This window comes from Phoxinus phoxinus, assembly GCF_949152265.1.
Source record: "Phoxinus phoxinus genome assembly, chromosome: 11".
NCBI classification, from domain to species: domain Eukaryota; kingdom Metazoa; phylum Chordata; class Actinopteri; order Cypriniformes; family Leuciscidae; genus Phoxinus; species Phoxinus phoxinus.
This window is the reverse complement of record NC_136886.1, coordinates 29,855,113-29,875,065: the sequence shown is the minus strand read 5'-3', so window position 1 is coordinate 29,875,065 and position 19,953 is coordinate 29,855,113. Positions and strand designations below refer to the sequence as shown.

Below are 19,953 nucleotides of genomic sequence, written 5' to 3'. Positions count from 1 at the left end.
TACAAACTAATGTTTTATGCAGATAACCTTATATTTCAGTGTCATCCTTTTAACTTTGATAATCTATTTTAAATTATATGTGTTTTTCATACTAAAAATGAGTGGGATTCAAGTCATTTCATGTCAGTGACAGCAGATGTCCACACTGTTACTTTAAAGGATCCGTATCCTGTGAAAAATATAGTACAGACACAGATTGATGTGTTAGATAGCATGACAAATATTTCCGGCTATACATGTTGAAGTTACTAAAAAAAATTTGAGCACAGATTCCTACATACTTTATAGTGTTCCCAGGTGGTTATCTCAGAATACAGGGAGTCTCCTGGGCAGTCAGTGGCTACTACTTGTCTATGTCCCAGGATGGTGTAATTCTCCTGGAGGAATCCGTTGCTCACTCCACATTTGACCAGATGATGGCGCACAAGCTCCATGTCATAATGGTAGGGTAAATGAGTGCTGTAGCTCCCGATGAAAGCAACACCATACCCAACAGTATTACGTCCCTTAGTATGAGCCCCTTGCCCCGTCCAACCTCGACCTTCGTAGATGTAGCCATCAGACCCAACCAAAAAGCTTGGAGAGACAGCCAGATACACATCATACATACAAATGACACAGAGTGTGATCTTTTACCACGCATTTGACATTTTTATATAAACATGATAGCTGTTTCAAGACAAGTTGCTGGCTTCTAAGGTAGCATCCGAACTTAAAGGGATAGTTCACACAAAAATGAAAATTCTGTCATTAATTACTCGCCCTCATGTCGTTCCAAACTCGTACGACTTTCGTTCAACTTCGGAACACAAATGAAGATCTTTTTTTTTAAATCTGAGAGCTTTCTTTCCCTCCATAAACAGCTACACAACTACCACTTTGACACTTCAAAAAGTTCATAAAGAGATTGTAAAATTAATCCATATTAATTGAGCGGTTTAGTCAAAATTTTCTGAAGAGACAAGATCACTTTATATGATGAACAGATTTAATTTAGGCTTTTATTCAAATATAAACATTGATCAGCGAACAGAAACAGAAGCTCAATCGAACCTCCTTGACGTATGAGGAAAAAACTCTTGCGGAAGCTCAAACGTGCTGCGTAACACAAGAATGAACCTCATTGGTTCTTGTCAGAGACCGTATGGTTCTCGTGCGTCAAACAAACGTGTTTGAGGCTGAGCTTCCATTGAACACAACTGATGTGTGAGTTGATGAATGTTTATATGTAAATAAAAACCTAAATTAAATGTGTTCATCATATAAAGCGATCGTGTCTCTTCAGAAAAAAATTGGACTAAACAGCTCAATTCATATAGATTAGTTTTACTATCTTTTTGAAACGTTGCGTAGGTTTCAATGGAGGGACAGAAAGCTCTCAGATTTAATCAAAAAGATCTTAATTTGTGTTTTGAAGATGAACAATAGCCTTTTGGGTTTGGAACAACATGAGGTTGAGTAAATGATGAATTTTACATTTTTAGTTGAACTATCCCTTTAAATGTAACTTTATAAGGGACTGTTTTGAAATGACAGCAACTCTGTCATCATTCTAAAAGCACTCCTCACATTAAAGTGCTTTAACAGTTTCAACTTTCCCTCTGTTCGAACTGTATGCAGTCTACCCTACTTTTATTGAATACTGCGTGCGCATCACTCAAGTTCTTACCCATGATTTTTTTCTCCACACATGTGTATTAGCATCCTCTTTGATCGTGGAAAACTACCATGCATGTGGGGAGCAAAAATCACAGGTAAATGGTGATGCGCATGCAAGTTATTTAAGGTGTTTCAACTGTCCCTCTGTTCCAACTTTATGTGGTCTACCCTACTTACTCAGAAAGTGTGCAATTTCAGACGCCAGCAGAGAGTGAGACACTCAATATTAACATATTGCTAACTGCATATTACACAGTATATATCCTGCCTACTATTTTAAAGTATGCCAAGTATGCAGTATGCCAAGTATAGAGTATGCCACAGTAAGAGCCACCAATTAATACAATATTTAAAATATACTATAGATTTCTTTGCATACTCTGATTTTTTAAATATAGTATTAAGTAAAAAATATGATTTCTCAATATGTCTTAATGTTTGTTTCGATTTGTAATGTTCTTAAAATAAGTTACGTCATTGCAATGCATTCTGGGATTGTTTTCTCACAAAGAACCGCTTGGAACAGCTTTCACGCTGGGATGCCCACCTTTCAGGCAGTACGCTAGATTTCGGAATAGATCACATGTGACAGAATCATGCTGAAGCAGATGGTACCTGTAGCCTAAGTCGTGCCAACCCCGTTCCTTCTGGTGGAAATGTTGCATTGCCCTCATATTTTTGGAACACGTCTGAAGGTTTAGACAGGGTTTGCTGGGAATCTCTGTGTGGTGAATATACAGATATTGCAGGGGTGGAGACAGAGGGGTGAGAGGAACCTGGGGCGGCGCTGCTCCCCATATACATCTAGGAATGATGGCAGGACACTCTGAAGGAGGGTAACACATTTGTCAGCCTGGCAATTGTCGGTATAACACCAGTGTTTAAACAGGAACGTTTATTTGGTCAACTGGACGTACCTGCACTTACCCATGTAACGTAGGACAAACTCTTTAATTCCCTTTTCTATAAGAGTTTCCATCCCAATGTCCCCATGTTGTTGATGAGTATCTAGTGCATGTGCTACCTTCTCTTGAAGCAGCAATGAATTTGCGATCTTTTTAAAATTATGTCTACGATAGCGACCTCTCAGAAGAGTATCTGAGACATGATCCAACTCTTCCATAGTCGCTGAGTAGTAGCTCCTCAGGAGTGTGCTTAAGTTTATTTCAGTGATGTTAACAACAGAAAGGTGCTTCCCAAGTATGGCTCCGTCCATTCCACCATGGACCAGAGCATCAGTGGCCAATGATGGCACGCCTGAAAGAGTAAAAACCACAGGAGCAGATACACTGTCCCAACAACCATCCGGCCCAAGTCGCTCAGGTGGAGTTGTGTTCCGAAACTGCAGAAATGACAGGCCTAAGTTCTTGGCCAGTGGGAGTAGGTAGAAACCGTGAGGCTGGTTACTGTATTCATTGGCTCGTAGCCCAGATTCAAGACCTAAAAGGAGGGGAGCAAGGGCAATCGTCGTCCCATCAGGATTCAGAACAACTCCCCTCTCTTCGTGACCATCTGTTATGAAATGAGGAATGGCTTGGTTGAAGAAATTGGAGAGATTGTGGTTAATATTGAGCAGCTCTGTAAAGCTGTTGTTTTTGTAGTGAATTTCATCTCTGTTGTCTGATGATCCCAGGGAGTCGTGTGTGATATTGTCACTTTGGTCTGTAATCTTGTGTAGACTCGTCACTAAAGCCAGCGGACTTAGTCTTGGGTTTAAATCTTCTAAGTGTGTAACAGCAGTAATAAAGTTCTCCATGTTCCTCAGATGAACTGCTGTAACTAAAGTTATAATATAACTTTAAGCGACCGACATGGGTAGCCTTGCACAATCAAGTTAAAATGGCCGTGCCTGCTCTTATAGTATGTTAAAAAAATAAGATGGATGCATGCTGAACAAAGCAGAACTACAATTATATTATCTAGTCAGTTAGTCAGACTAGACAGGAAAAAAGACAAAATATTGCTTTAGTCCGACTGAAATCAAAATTTTAAAGTGCTTGGATACAACATTTTATATCAAATGTATAACTTGGAAATTTGAATATAATTAAATAGAACATGTATTGTTTACATACCTGAGCTCTGAATGACTATGCATATCCCAGACATGGTAATAATCCATAGTGCTCCAGGTGTCATTATCAGTGCTAAATATTACTTCTTGGCACTAAGTGCTTGATTTGAATGCAGTGTATGAGTACTTATATATAAGTATGCTGAAACACCGAAGGCAGGACACTCCAAATTCTGCAATTTAGCGTCCGTTAGGTGGTACTCCACCTTGACAAACATGTTTTTGTGGTGTGTCAGAGTATGCGTGTACTCTGATGTGAGTAAAGGTCTACCCCAGAATTTATTCAAAAATATTGATTTTTGTTGCGTAAGGAGGAGTACCAGGTTACTGGAAACGAGGGAGGTAAAGGTCAGCTAGGTTGTGTTTTATAATGGCAAAAAAGTAGTTGAATGTGCATTCATTTATCTAAAGAGTGAGCAACAACTGTGTGTATTTAGTTACCGCCCCAAAAACTGTATTTAGTAACAGCCTATGAAGCCACTATTTTTCAATGAATGTGTTGATTGATAAGAACAGCAAAGAAACTGAGTTAAGAGATCTTCCCTCTTGCGGCCAAGAGAAGCATTGAAATTAAAGCAGCAGCAAATGTTTTGTCAAAAAGACCAAATATAGCTTAGTACTTATGAATACTGTATTAGTGAAATTCTGGGCATTATTCAATAAACAATTTAAACAGTAGTATGTTGTATGTATGCAGAAAATGTGCAATATGCACAGTATAAATAGTGTTTTATTTACTGAAGAAATACGATGTTATAGTACGTTAGCCAACGTTTTCTACCAATAATGTCTAACACTTCTACTTTTGTTAATAATAGCCCCCATTGTTTTGCGAGACACCTTGATTTTGAACCCAGTTGCATGTCATAAATGACATGCTTAGCATTAGAACATATTTTAATACGTTTTATTTAAAGGTTGGGGTACTTTAGTCTTGATGGTGTCCTTTAAGGTTAAAGTAATTATGACATTTTGACATGTAAAAAACAAACAAAAACATATTTTTTTTCAGAATTTATTTCATGTGCATGTGGTTTCACAAATGAATAGATAAAAGTAGATAAAAGTGAATACATCCATTGACATGTAATTCCCAATGTACTGTAGATTGTGCCAAGTGAAATTATTGGAAAAATAAAATTTATATACTGTATACATTTATATAATTTCAAAGGTCTTTTACAGGCATTGTCTGTCAATAGAAAGGAATTTGGTTGCTTTCAGTGTCATTTCAAATATTGAAATATCTGTAGTATAATGAAAACCACAATATCTGTCTGTTAAATTTTTTTTGTTTTATATATAATACTTCTAGCAAACATTCAGAGGGAACATAAAATGCTATAGAAAATTACAGTTTTCCGAGGTACCTGACTGTATGATAATATAATAGTTACATGATATATAATTACACTTCTGGCACAACACACACCTTTATTTATTTTATCCAGGATGTGTAAAGTGGATAATTTTAATGTTAGAAAAAATCTGTCAAAGTATCATCCAAAATTCCATTTTGTTGCTAACTTGTCTGAGCTGTATGCATTGCAGGAATATATACCTAATACATGAGAAAGTGCAGTATATTCAAGGACAATTATGCAGTACAAAACAGTGAACAGCCATTTACCCGCAGTTGAGACATACAAATTTGAGACATAAAAATACAGATGGTCTTTTACCCATGATCTGAGTGAGGGTAAAAACTAGGTGTTGGGACCACCAGGTGTCATTCAGATGTTTAAGAATAATTAAAGAGCCTGAAAAAAGAATACATAGTCTCATGGTAATATGGAATATGAGCATATTTGCAGCCACAGAGGTCAATGTAAAATTGGGGGTTGTGGTAAATGATATAACAATAATAATAATAAAAAAACTATTGAATTGTGTATGGGGCGAATGCCTGGTCGAACAGCAGTGCTTTGTTGCAGTCAAACGAAACATAATTATGATCTTAATAATGACCTTTGTAAAAGAAAATTGTGGTTCTCTGATAAGAAGATAAGAACACCATGTTTGGACAGCATGGTAAGAGGCATTTATTCAGTAGATTTGGTTCCGTTGTAGTCACTCTGCATGTCCGCATCATCCTCTCCAGCATCAGAGCTGTCAATCATTCCCCGTCTGCCACCGCCTCCAGAGCGCCTCGTTGAGCTGCTGAAGGAGGATGGCTCATTGCCTCGCCTGAAAAGTTACAGCAAATCTCAGCATAAAACACAAAACTTTCAATGTAGGTTAGCCCTTAAGCAGCAAGTTAAGTTTCTCAAACCCTTTTGAACCAAGGAACCAATTTCAGAATCCCAAACTGTTCACAGGAAGCTCACAAGAAGTCAATGTGATTGAACTTTCTTTTTTTTTAATAGTTTTTTTATTGCAGAACGTCCAGTGAACTATCCTGAAGTGTGATCTACAGTAATCGTACATGACTCCTAACATACTCAATGTGGGAGTGAAGCTTAATATATAATTTTTCTTTGTTTGAATCCATACACCCACCAAACCCATCCTTCATACACCCATCCATCCATCCATCCACCCATCCACCCACCCACCCACCCACCCATCCACCCATCCACCCACCCACCCATCCATCCATCCATCCACCCACCCAATCCACACACCCACCCACCCATCCATCCATCCACCCACCCACCCACCCATCCACCCACCCACCCACCCATCCACCCACCCACCCACCCATCCACCCATCCACCCACCCACCCATCCATCCATCCACCCACCCACCCACCCATCCACCCACCCACCCACCCATCCATCCATCCATCCACCCACCCATCCACCCACCCATCCATTCATCCATCCATCCATCCATCCATCCACCCATCCATCCATCCATCCATCCACCCATCCACCCACCCATCCACCCATCCACCCACCCATCCATCCATCCATCCATCCACCCACCCATCCACCCACCCATCCACCCATCCATCCATCCACTCACCCACCCATCCATCCATCCATCCACCCACTCACCCATCCATCCATCCACCCATCCATCCATCCATCCATCCACTCACCAACCCATCCATCCATCCATCCATCCATCCATTCACCCACACCCACCCACCCACCCATCCATCCATCCACCCATCCATCCATCCAAACAAACTCTGGAGCACCCAAAGTGATCCCATGCCAACATGAGGAGAACATGAAAACTGGCGGATAATGAGCTGCTTGCGTGTAAGAACACAGTGCTGCGCTTCACTATGAAACACGCAGAACGTATGTTTATTTCATTAAATCGCAGCCTTCCACGATTTGATAATCGCAATAAGAAAGATTGTGATTTCAATTTTATTTTGATTAAACATGCAACCCTTGTGCAACCCACCCCATATATTTCAAATACAATTTGAGTATATTTCTAATTATTTGAAAAACAGCGAGTAATATACTCAAGTACCCCTGGAGGGCCACACACCCAGGTTTGAGAAATGCTTTATTATTAAAAGAATATTGCACAACATATATTAATCACAGAGGCCTTGATTTAAAAGATGTTAAGAATTTCAGTAACAGTTCATATGTGAGAAAAAGCGATAGGTCACTTCTATCCAGCATCCTATAATGTATAGGTAAGTCGCCAGAATTCAGCCACAAGCATCCTTTACAGTGGAAATTGGTATCAGATATCGGTTAAGATTTGTTAAGGTTAAAGGCAGTGTTAAAACCTCATTCGTAAACCTGTAAACAGGCTAAATGAGGTTGGTTCAGTGAGAAAACTGAACCATGCTTTGAGACGGAAGAGGGAAATATGGTGTAATATGCTAGTCTGAAAAATATTCAAATGAAGACTCAAATTCAAATTCAAGTGCATTAAAATTAGGATTTAGAGGAGGGACTGTTAATCAAGGAAGCATTTATAAACAATACCTAATACAGTACGTATTATTACGTTTATAATTATAAAATGGATAGTTCTGGTCATGGATGCTGATTGGTCAATAAATTGTTTCCGTTGTAATCTATATAAATTGAGCGGTTTAATCCAGGGATGATCGCTTTATATGATGAACAGATTTAATTTATTCACATATAAGCATCAACGCTCAAATGTGCATGCTTGATGTGAGAAAACCAAAAAAGGTTTGTTTTCGCATGTCACACAAGTATGCTTATTGTTGGGATGAAATGGAAGTTGCGATAGTCTTTTCTTCCATGTAGTGACATATACCCGAGTGATATATGTGTGTATAACAGCTTCTCGCACAAGACAAAATGTAGGGCGAAATTCTATTTACTCTATCAGGAATTGATTGGGTTGTTGTGGTTTGCTATTGGTCGATCTCACGTGAGTGACAGGTTGTCCCGCCCTCACACCAGTAAACACGACATCAGAGAAGATGAGAGATGTCATTCCAAGAGGGATCTTCATTTGTGTTTTGAAGATGAACGAAAGGCTTATGGGTTTTGAACGACACGAGGGCGAGTAAATGATGACAGAATTTAGTTTTTTCAGTAAACTAACATTACTACTTTTCTACGATTGCTTAAACAGTCTTATGTGTGCTCTCTGCAGTTGTTAAAATATATGTAATAAACCATATTTCACTCTTGCAGGCAAGAAATATATTTGTGACAAGTAAAAGGAAAGATTTGTGAAGAGTACATCTTCTGTGTCAACATTTTGAGCACAGAGGTACCTGCATAGTCACTGTGTGGGTTCAGGATTGCCTCTGCAACAGAGATAGACAATCTTCGGTTTGCAGTTTATAAAAGGAAGGGATTTGGGCTGCGCTTAACAAGCGCTGAGTCTTAAAGTGTATTCATTACCCAAAGATTTCACTACTTCCTGTTGTGCTCAACCACTTTGCCAATAGACGCCATGTCTTTAGAGGGCTCTACGTACCTGAGTTTGCTCTTGAGGGTATTGACCTCACGGCTCATGGCATCATTGGTCTCTGTGGCCTCATCCAGCTCTCTCTGAAGCTTCCTGCGGGCCGCAGTGATTCGCTGGGACTCCTCCTCGCTCTCTTCCAACTGCCTCTTCAACTGTTTGACGCGAACATTCGCCTTATCCGCCTGTAAAAAACAAACACTTTTCAGGCCAAGCACAGACTACATTGCAATATAGTCAGTTATAAGATAATTTTTCCTTTTGACTGTAGGTATGATCTCTACATTTTATGGGGAAAGAGGACAGAGTATAGCTGCTGTATGGCTAACCTGGTCTTTGTATTGTTCTGCTTGTTTTCGTTCATCCTCCACTTGGGTCATGATATCCTTCAGTTTCTTTTCCTTCTGGCGAACTGCCTTTGCTGTGTTCTGCTTTTCTCTGCATTAGAAAGAAAAAAAAAATCGGTTCTCAAAATCGTTTTTTTTTTTGTTGGCCTTGCGGAGATCTACATGCACTACTATTTTTTATTTATTCCTGTGATAGCAATACTGAATTTCAGCATCATTACTCCAGTCTTCAGTGTCATCCTAATATGTATCATTCAGTATCATTCTAATATGCTGATTTGCTGCTCAAGAAACATTTCTTATCAATGTTGAAAACAGTTTTGCTGCTTAATATTTTTGTGGAAACTGATTTTTTTATTTTTAGGACTGATGATTAAAAGCAAGTTTAAAAGAACAGCATTTATTTATTTTTTGTAACATTATAAATGTCTTCACCTGCTGTATTAATTTTTGTATTTATTTATTTATTATTTAAATGTTTTAACAAAGAGAATTTCTTTCATAAATATCTTACTGATGGTAGTATATGAATATGAGACTTGGTGGTTTAAGTATTTTATGTTAATATGAAGGGTTAAAGTATATAACAATACTTTTATTGAAAATTTTTGTTTACCATTATAACTAAAGACTTTTTGTTTATCGATTTAGTTTATTTATTTGTGTATTGATGTCAAAACGAATTATTAAAAGATTATCTGGAAAACATTTAAATTGTAAAAAATCCTTTAAAAATCCCAGTCAGTAACACAATATTAGAGAGATTTTAAATCAAATTCAATTTATATACCACTTTTCAAAATACATATTTATAGAAAATAATGCCACAACCATTACACACATGTACAAACAATTTATGAATGAGGGAGAGATGATTACATATTTTTCCTCAAAAAAACTGAATTTGTGAAATCTTTTTCATTTCTATGAGCCGTTCTCTGCTCCCACTTGCCGCCCCTTGGAGCGCTTTAGAATAAACTACTTGCCTGCTCTCCTGCTCAAGTTGTTCCTCCAATTGTGCCACTTTGGCCTCAAGAGAAGTAATTGAGGACTTAAATTTGGATTTAACTTGGTTCTCCATCTCCAGGAGTTTAGCTTTCAGCTCTTTATTCTGTCTCTCCATCAACTGTCTGGCGCTCTCGTTCTTTTGGGATGTGGTACGTTCGGCCTGGAGCTCGTTGGTTAGCTGGTCAACCTGAAGGATGTAGAAAACAGCTGAGCAAATGACACGGTTTTCATACAAATTACAAAGTCTCCGTAATGGCATTTCCATTGATGAGTGTGTCTATGCCTACACATTTGTACACCTTAATTTAATATGTGATTTATACGTTTTGAAATCAAAATGTATCATACTTTTCTTGATATCTGGCACAGATGGTCATGGCTCCATAATATAATACATGTACCTGCTGGACACTCTTCCTCAGCCTGTCATTGAGCATCTCCATATTGCCCTGCTCCTCCTCCAGCTCTTCCTCCAGCTGTTGAATCTTCGCTTCTAACCGTCTCTTCTCGTCAGACAGCGCAGACCTTTGAGGTTCAGTCAAGCCACACATTAGTTTAAATCAGAATGTGCTTAGAGCACATTTTTTGCCGTAATGTTTCGGTACACAATCTGTGCTGGTATGTCTAAAAAGTGATATATTTCTAGTAATCTAGAACTACACTCTGTTCCCATACAAACAGTCACACTAAAGTATGTCTACTATTAATTGTGACAGTGAACCACATGTTCCAACGGAAGTCAATATATCAGAGTATCATAATAAATTCCACAGGATTAGAATATCGCTATGATACTTTATGTTGTCATACTCACTTTCCAGATGTGTTGCTGGCCAACTCATCAGCCAGTTCATCTCTCTCAGCTTCAGCTTGCTTTTTAGCCCTCTCAGCCGCAGCCAAGTCCTACATTCAAAGAATTTAACTGAATTCTTCAATAATCAAGGTGAGATGATCATGCAAATCACTTCAGCTGAACCCCTTAAACTTCATTATATACTTTAAATGACCCCTTAAGATTTTAAGTAATGCAAGCATTTCAATAAATACAATGAATTTCACAAAATTTTCTAATGTAATATTTATTTTGTTATTTTCCATTGTTATTGTTAAACTGATCTATATCAGTCTTTTAAATTGATTTTCAAAATATACTATTTCCGTATTTGCATTTATTTCACAATCAAACCCTCTGCAGTTCCCTCATGAACCCATAGGGGTTTTGTGATCCCTTGTTTGGAAAACTCTAAATTAGCCTATTAAATAATCCAGAATTGTATTTGTTTGGAAATAATATATTAGTTGGCTTCAGTGTGTTGTTTACTGAAGCCTCACCTCTTGCATCTGTAGAAGTTCAGCCTCCAAAGTCTTGGCCTTCCTCTCGTTCTCCTTGGCACTGGATAAAACTTCCTCCCTGGCAGTTCGAGCATCATCAAGCTCTCTTTGGAAGTCCTTCATTTGAGCCTAAAGTATACACACCAAAGTAAAAGTAAAACACCTAAATAATTACTTAAAAGTATTACAATTATAATTAGAGTTCAATAAATTCACTAGGGCTGCCCCCGACTAGAGATTTTTCTAGTCGACTAGTAGTCATCCATTTAAGCCATTAGTCGACTAATCGCACGTTTATATTAATTTAATTCGTTAAATATATACAGAGGAGAATACCAATTCATAATGAGTGTTTAATATATATAGGCCTAAAATAAGCTATAGCCCATTTCGCGCTCATAAAGCTTGTCGCAAAGCACCGGCAAAAGTAGCCTAATGATTATGAATGTGTCGGAAAAAATAGCAAGAAGACATTTTAATTATTTATAAATGAACAATTTTTTTTCTGTGTCAGTTTTGGCTGCAAAGATGAAGTTCACGATGCCGTCTCGCCATCTCCGCAGTTTAGTGGAGGCGTCTTTAGAGAAAAATGGACCTTTCATACGGTTTACATAAGCAGAGAGTATTTTTTTTCTTTTCGATTTGAATTGGTTTGTTTAAAAGTAGACACTTCAAGCTTTCTTTAGATATATTTTTCAGGTCTGTGAGGCAAGTAGCCTATACGCTGAGTTTTAATTTAATTTTTGTGACACGATCCAGTTCACGGAGACAGAGACGGCAAAGAGCGCATCCAGCGTGTTTTCTTTATTAATCCTTTATTAAATAATATATTACTCTTATCTGTATGACCAAAACATTAAGGAGGATTTTAAGTTGTTTCCGCTGTTGTCAGGAAAAAATGGAAGTGACCGTTTGGATTTCCTGCCAAACATACTGTATTTTCCACAAAGAATGTTAACAAAGCGGTGTTAACGATCTGTCCTTCACTGACTGGGACTAACCAACTAATAAAATGTTAGTCGACTAAGCCTCTTCTAGTCGACTAACGTTTAGTCGACTATTAGGGGGCAGCCCTAAAATTCACCCATGTATAAAATTTCGTTTTCACCTGGAGCTTGCGGAGCTGCTTGATCGCCTCGTCTCGACCCTTGTTAGATGTCTCAATCTGGCCCTCAAGGTCTTTTATGTCTCCCTCCATTTTCTTCTTGGAAGCAGCTATTGCAGTCCTTTGCTTGCGCTCATCTTCAAGTTCAGTTTCCAGCTCACGCACCTGTTGGTAAAGATGTTTGTTTAAACCCTTATACACATGGATGTGGATGTCACAGTCTGAGCGAAGAAGAGGTACTGTACCTGTTTGACCAACTGCCTCTTCTTCTCCTCCCCTTGCTCATCTCTGCCCAGGAGATCTCGCTCAAACTGGGCCTTTAGAGCCTGCATGTTGACTTCTAAACGCAATTTTGCATCTTCTGCAGCCTGTAATTCATCCTCCAACTCTTCCAACTGAGTCTTCATCTCTTCTACCTGAGCCTCCAGGCCACGTTTTGACTTCTCAAGCTCATGCACCTAAAATTTGAAAATGAGTTTGATTTGAAATTTCTCTGACTTCAATGGAAGGTTTGTTTATGATCGATTTGTTTAATGGTTTGCACTTTGAACTTACACTCTTGCCCACATCATCTTTGGAGCTGACTAGGTCCTCCATTTCAGCACGAAGGGTTTTATTGGCTCTCTCGAACTCCTCACGAGCATCTTGAGCTTCTTCAAGAGCTCTAGCTAAAGACAGAGCCTTGGTCTCCTTCTCTCTGGCCTCAGCCTCTGCACGATCTCGCTCATCTGCATACTTATTAGAGATGGTCTTCTCCTCAGCAAGCATCTGAAAGGAAACAGTAGAAGTGAAGATATGTCCACACCCAATGGAAAAACATGTAAATGATTAAGTAGACATATTGCGTAATGTTTTAAAAGATAATCAGAAACCTGATCAAACTTCTTTTGTTTCTTCTCAAGATTGGACACCAACTGTCTCTGGTTGTCCAAGTCCATCAGAGTATCCTCAAGCTCCTGTTGCAGTCTGTTCTTGGTCTTCTCAAGCTTGTCATAGGCTGCTGCCTTCTCCTCAAACTGAGTATTGGATGCCTCCAGGTCTCTCTGCAGCCGCTTCTTACCCTCCTCTAAAAGTTCTGCATTACCTGACACCTCTTCCAGCTTCTTCTTGAAGTCAGAGAGCTGTGGACACAAAGGATATTCAAAAGGTAAATATTGGGGTGTGAATGGAGCAAGACCACAGATTATTTATCTTAATATCGCTAACCTTACCTGAATGTTCAATGTGGAGACATGTCTCTCCACGGTCCTCTTTGCTTCTGCTTCCTCCTCAAGCTGCTCCTGTAGGGCATTGCGCTCATCCTCCATTTGTCGCAGTTTGGTAGAGAACTGGAGCTTCTGTCTCGTCTCTTCAGCCAGCAGCTCCTAAAAACGTCAGTCAAAATCCAAAATCCATTAAGCCAACAACTCAAACCCTATCCACATCGATAAATAATGGTGTTAGCTTAAAGCTTCTGGTTTGAAGCTATAATTAAAAAAACACTCCATAACATAGCACATACTTGTGTATCTTGGACTTGAGAACTCAAGCTTGCCACATCCTTGCTAAGCTTTATGTTCTTCCCCTCGGCTTCATTAAGAAGGTTGGTAACGCTCTCCAGTTCCACCTATCAAAGAGCCACATGTTAAACACACCGTGTTTGCTCTAAGATCAAAAACCTTTAAACTTACAAACATGTTGTAGGTTCTCCCAACAGCAACATGTCTAATAATACATCCTCGACTATCACTCACAGTAATTTTAGAGACCCGATCACCCAGCTCAGCTTTCTGCTTCTCGCTGTCAATAAAGCGAGACTGCAGTTCAACAAGCTGTCCTTCCACCTTCTTCCTCTTGTGTTCACCATCCTGTTTGCCCTGAGCAAGAGAACGGATCTCCACGTGAAGTTCTGATGTCTCCTTCTCCAGAGTTTGTTTGGCTTTCTCCAGGTTTACCTTCACCTAAGAAGCATTTTGTATATATTTTGCATAAGCACATATTTTACATAACACTGAGAGTTCTTCAGAAAGCTAAACAGAAGATATGGTGGCCTACCCTCTTGGACTGCTCCAGCTGCTCTGTAAGCTCCTCCAAAGCTTGGGTATGTTTCTGTCTCATCTCTTGCACCTGAGCCTCATGGACACGGCTCTCGTCCTCCATAGCTCTCTTCAAAAGAGTCACCTCCTGCTCACGTTTGGCCCTGAAAAAATATGCATCCTGATGATAAGGTCAATGGTGTCTAAAAAACCTTTTCTCAATGTGTAATATATTAAATCAATACAATGCACTTCAGATTAGAAATCAGTTCATAATTATCCAGACACCTGAGCTCTTGCTGAGTAGCTGTGGTGTCTAATGTGTCCTCCAGCTCTGATTTGAGAGCTTCAAGCTCTTCTCCTAAGTCTCTCTTGGTCTTTTCAGCCTTATTCCGGGCAGCCCGCTCGGACTCTAGGTCCTCCTGAAGATCTGAGATGTGTCCCTCCAGCTCCCTGATCTTCTTCAGTGCATTGTTTTTCTGAGCTGCCTCGTCCTCCATTCTGATGTAAATGCAGAGAGAATACAATATGTACTATAGGTTTGTGAAATATGACGAAAAATCTGCAATTTGAACGATTTAAATTGCTTAATATCTGTATACCGTGCCAGTGCAGCTTGAAGCTCCTCCTCTTTCTTAGCAAGCTGGGCTTTCAGATCAGCAATCTGAGCTTGAAGTTCAGCAATCTGCTCCTGAAGGTCATTTGATTCAGCCTCCAACTTTCTCTTGGCTTTGTCCAGTTCCTGACGAGTCTTCTCCTCTTTTTTCAAGCGCACTATGATAAAAAAACACATATATTATCACTTATAACTGATTAACATTAATTAATACAGTAATGTGATTGATTTTCGGACAAACATTATCATTATCAAAAGTAAATAATGGACAAACCCTCCAGTTCTGAGATCATTGACTCATGCTTATTCTTCAGCTTTGTCAGGTTTTTGGATTTTTCTTCTTCTTCAGCTAGGTTTGAGCTATAATCTGCTACCCTTTCTTCTAGAAGCTTCCTCTCCTGCAAACAGAGTACTTAATTTAGTACACCTATATTTCCACCACCACCGCCAACATATGCCATCTTGTTTGAAGTCAAACCTTCTGTAATTTGTTGTTATGGTCCTCCATCATCAGGATATCATCCTCTAACTTTTTCATCTTGGCATCACATGTAACCTTCTCCAGTTGCAGCTTCTGACGTGCATCCTCTTCCTCTTCAAGATGTTCCTCAAGATCCTTAGAACATTCATTGAGAGATAAGAGAGAGACTAAATGGTAGAGTTTAATCTAAGGACAGAATTCGAACAAGTACTGGTTGCCTGTGAATGAAAACCAATAGATGATAACCTACTCTGATCTGGTCGTGCATTTTCTTCTTTTCCATTTGTAGGGCTGCACCGCGATCCTCCTCTTCTTCCAACCTGGCCTCCATCTCATGCAAGATTTCCTCAAGTTCTTGTTTCTTGCTAGCTAACCGTACTCTCATTTCCTCTGCCTCTGCATAGAGCTCCGTCTCAGCCTGCAATTTCTCCTGGAGCTGGTTCCTTTCTTCCATAAGCTGCAGATGAAAGGATAATATTGTTTGTAATCAGTGTTTAATGAATTGGCATTTAATGCAGAAGGACAACGTCAGGATGTCTGCATACCTGCGTGTGTTTCAGTGCAATGTCTTTTAGCTCAATTTCAAATTTTTGAGAAGATTCTTTGGCCCGTTGGAGCTCCTCGTCCTTCAGACCCATCTCCTCCTCTTGGCGTGTCACTTGCAGGAGAGGCTTTACCTGTGGACATTGAGGGAAATGTGTTTAGATGTAACATAGACAACAAGTGTTGGAAATATAAACTATGTTCATAGTCACATTGTTCAATAGATTAGAAATTCAGAAGCTAAGAAATGTCTCACCTTGGTGAAGAGTCTCCACCACTGCCAGTTCCTGAGTTTTAGATAAGCAGCACAGTTCCTCTGGATCACCTTCATAGCTGTCAGCTGTTGCTGCCTCTTAGCAAAGGCCCTACACACGGTTTTAAATAAGAATCACTCAAATAGCATATTACGGTTTTGAAAAATAAAGAAATAGAAATTTAACTCACTTTCTAGCTAGAAATCCCCTAGCCTGCGCCTGGAAGGCTATGATTATGACCGTAATCTTTAGATCACGCTCCTCTTCCAGCTGGGCCAGGACTCCTGTGCGGAAGAAGATTTTGCTCTGACCAATACGGTACAGGTTTGGGTCCAGGTCCAGGTGCTTGATCTACAGAAAGGGTTAGGTATAAGAAAAAAGCTTTTACATCATTATTGTTGTATTATGCTCTTTACCAAGATTTCATTGTATAATATCTTACCATGAGACAGCAGGCCTGCTTGCCATCCATGAAGCCCTTTGGAATAGCATTCGCTGCCAAGATCTCATATCTGTACGTAAAGGTAAAATAAAGAGAATTGCATAACATAACCTGGTAACCTGTACCATTTTTTCACATCTTTCAATGTGATTCTAGAGCAGTGCTTTTCAAGCACATTTTGTATGTCTCCTTCATTGGACACACCCAATTCAACGCTGTGTCCGAAATCGCGTAGTGTCTGAGAAGGTATACATTGGAATTTGAATTTACTTTGCGACCGTTAAAAAGTATGGTCTAATAGATAGTATGAATATGGGTAGTATGAATTAAATTCGGATGTACTACATCCTCCATGTTACTGTCACATGACCTACAACTACAAGTGTCAGTTGCGCCGTTTCACTTCCATTCATAAATCTCCCCCCATGGTCTCATGTGGATAGTAAAGTGTCAATCGAATGCACACTTCAGAATCTCATCAGTAGTAGGTCATCCGGTTACTTTGCACCTTCTTTTTTTTCTCGAATACTATGTATTCGGAAATACTTCTCTTTTGGCGTACTGTTTTTCACTTACTAATAGTAGGGAAGTATTCGATTTCAGATGCGGTGCAAGTCTATGAACTAGTGAGTGGAGTCAGGCATGTTAGATGAGGGAGACATCCAAAATGTGCAGTGGTGGGGGGTCCCCAGGACAGGTTTGAGAAGCACTGTTCTAGAGTAGTATATACTGTTTTTACAGTTGATATACAGTTAGATAAAGGCAATAAGTCTCACTAAATGAAAAGCTCCATATAAAATAATGAGCTACCCACCGCTGCCGGAACTCTTGGAAGACAATTCTGTTGGGGAATCCTTGGCGGCAGATACGAATACCTTCAAGCACACCATTACATCTCAACTGTTCAAGAACCAGGTTGGCATCCAGCTTTCCTGCCTGCAGGTGAAGTGAAAAATGTACCTTTAACATAACTAGTCTGATAATGTGCCCTATGCCCAAACATCATTGGCACTGCCAATTTTAACATGGTATGCAATAGTAACTTACCCGTTTCTCATGGTTGGGGATAATGCAACGGACAAAGTTTGGCTGCGTGTTGTGCAATGTGGTCATTAGCTTAGCCAGAGACTCTTTGTAAAGCTGACCCACAGTACGGAACATGCCCTTCTTGGTCTTAGAGGCACTAGGTGCAAAGCTGTCTGACATCTTGGCAATGGTTTCCAATCCAACCACACGGTCAGCTGAGAAACAGAAAATATAGAAGATATCAGCCATTATTCTTATCTCAGTTATACTTGCCAATATTCTGCTTTGATTAACCAAAACAAAAAAGTGAGAACATGTACAAAAAATGGTTGCAAACAAGTCAATTCCATTGATTATTGATTCAGTAGTTGGAATTGACTTGTTTGCAACCATTTTTTATCAACTGTATATTTAGTTTTTAGATATTTTAAGAGATATAAGAAGCATGCGTTGCTCATACTGACCATCCTTCCACAGATCTTGCACAAATAGATTGGAGGAATTATTCAGCAGTGATGTAACATTGTCATTTAAAGGGTCCATGTTCTTGGTCAACCATGATGTGGCATTGTAGTCCACCTAATTGAGCGAGAGTAGGTTTGGGTCATGATATTCAATACAGAGGGAAGAATTTGCCCAATGATGCACTGTCTGCATTTATTTTACGTTACATACAATAAAGGTAAAAATGACCACAAAATTCAAGCTTGACATTATTTGCACCGCACAATTCCCTATCTTGCTATTTAAAATTAGGCTAATTTACATAGAAAAGAGGCGTGGTTGCACAGACAATGACTTGATGTAAATACTCTGCAGTGCTACTTCAGTGCATTAAGCCTAGTTAAACACGATTGCGACTGCTCAGTGATTGAGACATAGGTTTTTGTGCTGAAATGCTGCATATAAAAGTGGCGCAACCATGAAGTGTATTCGACCCAGAGTCTGTATTCCTTGGGTTATTATTATCTGGATCACGATATTGTCCACATGTAAATCAGTAAATATATATTTCAAAACTCACCCGTCCAGCATAGTGAAGCACAGAGAATTCTGTCTTGTCCTTCAGTTGCTTAGGTTTTGCAAACTTAGTATGATTAGAGTGAGTATTGCAAAGTTTCTCCACAAAGGAAACATCTGTTGCCTTTGGAAACCAACACTCTTCATCCAACAGAGCCAGGATGCCTGGTGGATTGTTCTGTGGAGGAGTTTCAGTAAAAGTGAGTGACATTACGTACTGTAAAAATAAGACATCATCACTTCAGGCTAAAGAATTTGATACAAGACTTCCACCAAAAGAATGCCTGTTACAGCTATCCAGCCAAATGGATTAAATGAAAAGACATTGGTCACCGTACAAATTTCTGCAGGAAGCAGTTGGTTCAGTTCGAAACAGCAGATGATAAGAATCATTCTGTTCCTGTAAATCAACACACACAAAAACGTACCGGCCTTTCAATAAGCTCAATGCAAGGTTGCAAATCTAGCCCGAAGTCAATGAAGTTCCATTCGATGCCTTCACGCTGGTACTCCTCCTGCTCCAGGATGAACATGGTGTGGTTGAACAGCTGCTGAAGCTTCTCGTTGGTGTAGTTGATGCAGAGTTGCTCAAAGGAATTGTCCTAAAGGAGAAATACAGTAGATGCCATTTGCACTAACACTTTACAGATGTTGTTTTCTAAATTTAATTATTTCCTTTTCATTTTTCCAAACCTCGAAGATCTCAAAGCCGGCTATGTCCAAGATCCCCAGGAAAGAGGCACCCTGACGTTTCGTCTTGTCCAGTGCCTTATTAACTCTTAGAAGGATCCAACGGAACAAACGTTCATACATAGCTTTAGCTAAGGCTTCAGTGGCAAAATCAGCCTGAAAAGGAAAAAACATCTTATTGGTAATACTGTACGTCCTTCCATAATAACCGTGCAGTTTTCCAGTTTCATTACAGACCTGAGCAACATTACACAAATTCCACAACATCGCAGCACAACTATAAACTCTCTCTTCACCTGTTCTTTAGTTTGGGCCTTTTGCACAACCTCACGACCCACTTTAATACGTGGCGTCAGAATGGCTCTTGTGAAGTCCGTCACATTAATGCCTTGGAGATGGCAAACTTTCTGGGCAGCTGAGAATGAGACACATTTCAACAGTCATTTAGGTTTGTAATAATGATTTATATTAGCC

At 39.4% G+C, this 19,953-nt stretch overlaps 2 protein-coding genes across 4 annotated transcripts in view; both read right to left on the bottom strand.

Moving 5' to 3' along the window:
* Nucleotides 1-15: 15 nt before the first annotated feature.
* On the bottom strand, nucleotides 16-3,948 carry pglyrp2 (peptidoglycan recognition protein 2). The gene is made up of 5 exons (XM_079627767.1): nucleotides 3,735-3,948; nucleotides 2,587-3,438; nucleotides 2,275-2,485; nucleotides 282-576; nucleotides 16-169 (listed from the first exon to the last, which is right to left on the bottom strand). Exons 1-5 carry the CDS (start codon nucleotides 3,796-3,798, stop codon nucleotides 149-151), a joined length of 1,443 nt encoding a protein of 480 aa, XP_079483893.1. The 5' UTR covers nucleotides 3,799-3,948; the 3' UTR covers nucleotides 16-148.
* Nucleotides 3,949-4,742: 794 nt separating this feature from the next.
* Nucleotides 4,743-19,953, bottom strand: part of myh11a (myosin, heavy chain 11a, smooth muscle) — a 32,113-nt gene continuing 16,902 nt past the window's right edge. For 2 of the 3 annotated variants that reach the window (XM_079628064.1, XM_079628065.1), the window contains 31 exons: nucleotides 19,776-19,894; nucleotides 19,483-19,635; nucleotides 19,218-19,391; nucleotides 18,794-18,967; nucleotides 18,234-18,348; nucleotides 17,791-17,984; nucleotides 17,558-17,679; nucleotides 16,744-16,813; nucleotides 16,492-16,652; nucleotides 16,304-16,412; nucleotides 16,050-16,181; nucleotides 15,755-15,961; nucleotides 15,502-15,639; nucleotides 15,298-15,421; nucleotides 15,010-15,181; nucleotides 14,696-14,908; nucleotides 14,427-14,571; nucleotides 14,126-14,332; nucleotides 13,894-13,998; nucleotides 13,604-13,756; nucleotides 13,265-13,513; nucleotides 12,948-13,160; nucleotides 12,638-12,850; nucleotides 12,396-12,557; nucleotides 11,288-11,416; nucleotides 10,770-10,858; nucleotides 10,357-10,480; nucleotides 9,934-10,142; nucleotides 8,930-9,038; nucleotides 8,613-8,785; nucleotides 4,743-5,920 (listed from right to left, as the gene is read on the bottom strand). In XM_079628064.1, the coding sequence (XP_079484190.1) occupies nucleotides 5,776-5,920; nucleotides 8,613-8,785; nucleotides 8,930-9,038; nucleotides 9,934-10,142; nucleotides 10,357-10,480; nucleotides 10,770-10,858; nucleotides 11,288-11,416; nucleotides 12,396-12,557; nucleotides 12,638-12,850; nucleotides 12,948-13,160; nucleotides 13,265-13,513; nucleotides 13,604-13,756; nucleotides 13,894-13,998; nucleotides 14,126-14,332; nucleotides 14,427-14,571; nucleotides 14,696-14,908; nucleotides 15,010-15,181; nucleotides 15,298-15,421; nucleotides 15,502-15,639; nucleotides 15,755-15,961; nucleotides 16,050-16,181; nucleotides 16,304-16,412; nucleotides 16,492-16,652; nucleotides 16,744-16,813; nucleotides 17,558-17,679; nucleotides 17,791-17,984; nucleotides 18,234-18,348; nucleotides 18,794-18,967; nucleotides 19,218-19,391; nucleotides 19,483-19,635; nucleotides 19,776-19,894 (4,802 nt within the window). In that variant the 3' untranslated portion in view covers nucleotides 4,743-5,775. Of the gene's footprint in view, nucleotides 5,921-8,406; nucleotides 8,440-8,612; nucleotides 8,786-8,929; nucleotides 9,039-9,933; nucleotides 10,143-10,356; nucleotides 10,481-10,769; nucleotides 10,859-11,287; nucleotides 11,417-12,395; nucleotides 12,558-12,637; nucleotides 12,851-12,947; nucleotides 13,161-13,264; nucleotides 13,514-13,603; nucleotides 13,757-13,893; nucleotides 13,999-14,125; nucleotides 14,333-14,426; nucleotides 14,572-14,695; nucleotides 14,909-15,009; nucleotides 15,182-15,297; nucleotides 15,422-15,501; nucleotides 15,640-15,754; nucleotides 15,962-16,049; nucleotides 16,182-16,303; nucleotides 16,413-16,491; nucleotides 16,653-16,743; nucleotides 16,814-17,557; nucleotides 17,680-17,790; nucleotides 17,985-18,233; nucleotides 18,349-18,793; nucleotides 18,968-19,217; nucleotides 19,392-19,482; nucleotides 19,636-19,775; nucleotides 19,895-19,953 lie in introns of all 3 variants that reach the window. The other variant, XM_079628066.1, reaches the window with a different exon arrangement.

What these genes read in the sequence shown, in the direction of transcription:
- pglyrp2 (XM_079627767.1), bottom strand. Translation starts at nt 3,798, where the DNA reads ATGACACCTGGAGCACTATGGATTATTACCATGTCTGGGATATGCATA. An exon ending in CATAGTCATTCAGAGCTCAG is followed by an intron (nt 3,439 to 3,734) that starts GTATGTAAACAA and finishes TTATAACTTTAG; the next exon opens with TTACAGCAGTTCATCTGAGG. An exon ending in TGGCACGACTTAGGCTACAG is followed by an intron (nt 577 to 2,274) that starts GTACCATCTGCT and finishes TGTCTCTCCAAG; the next exon opens with CTTTTTGGTTGGGTCTGATG.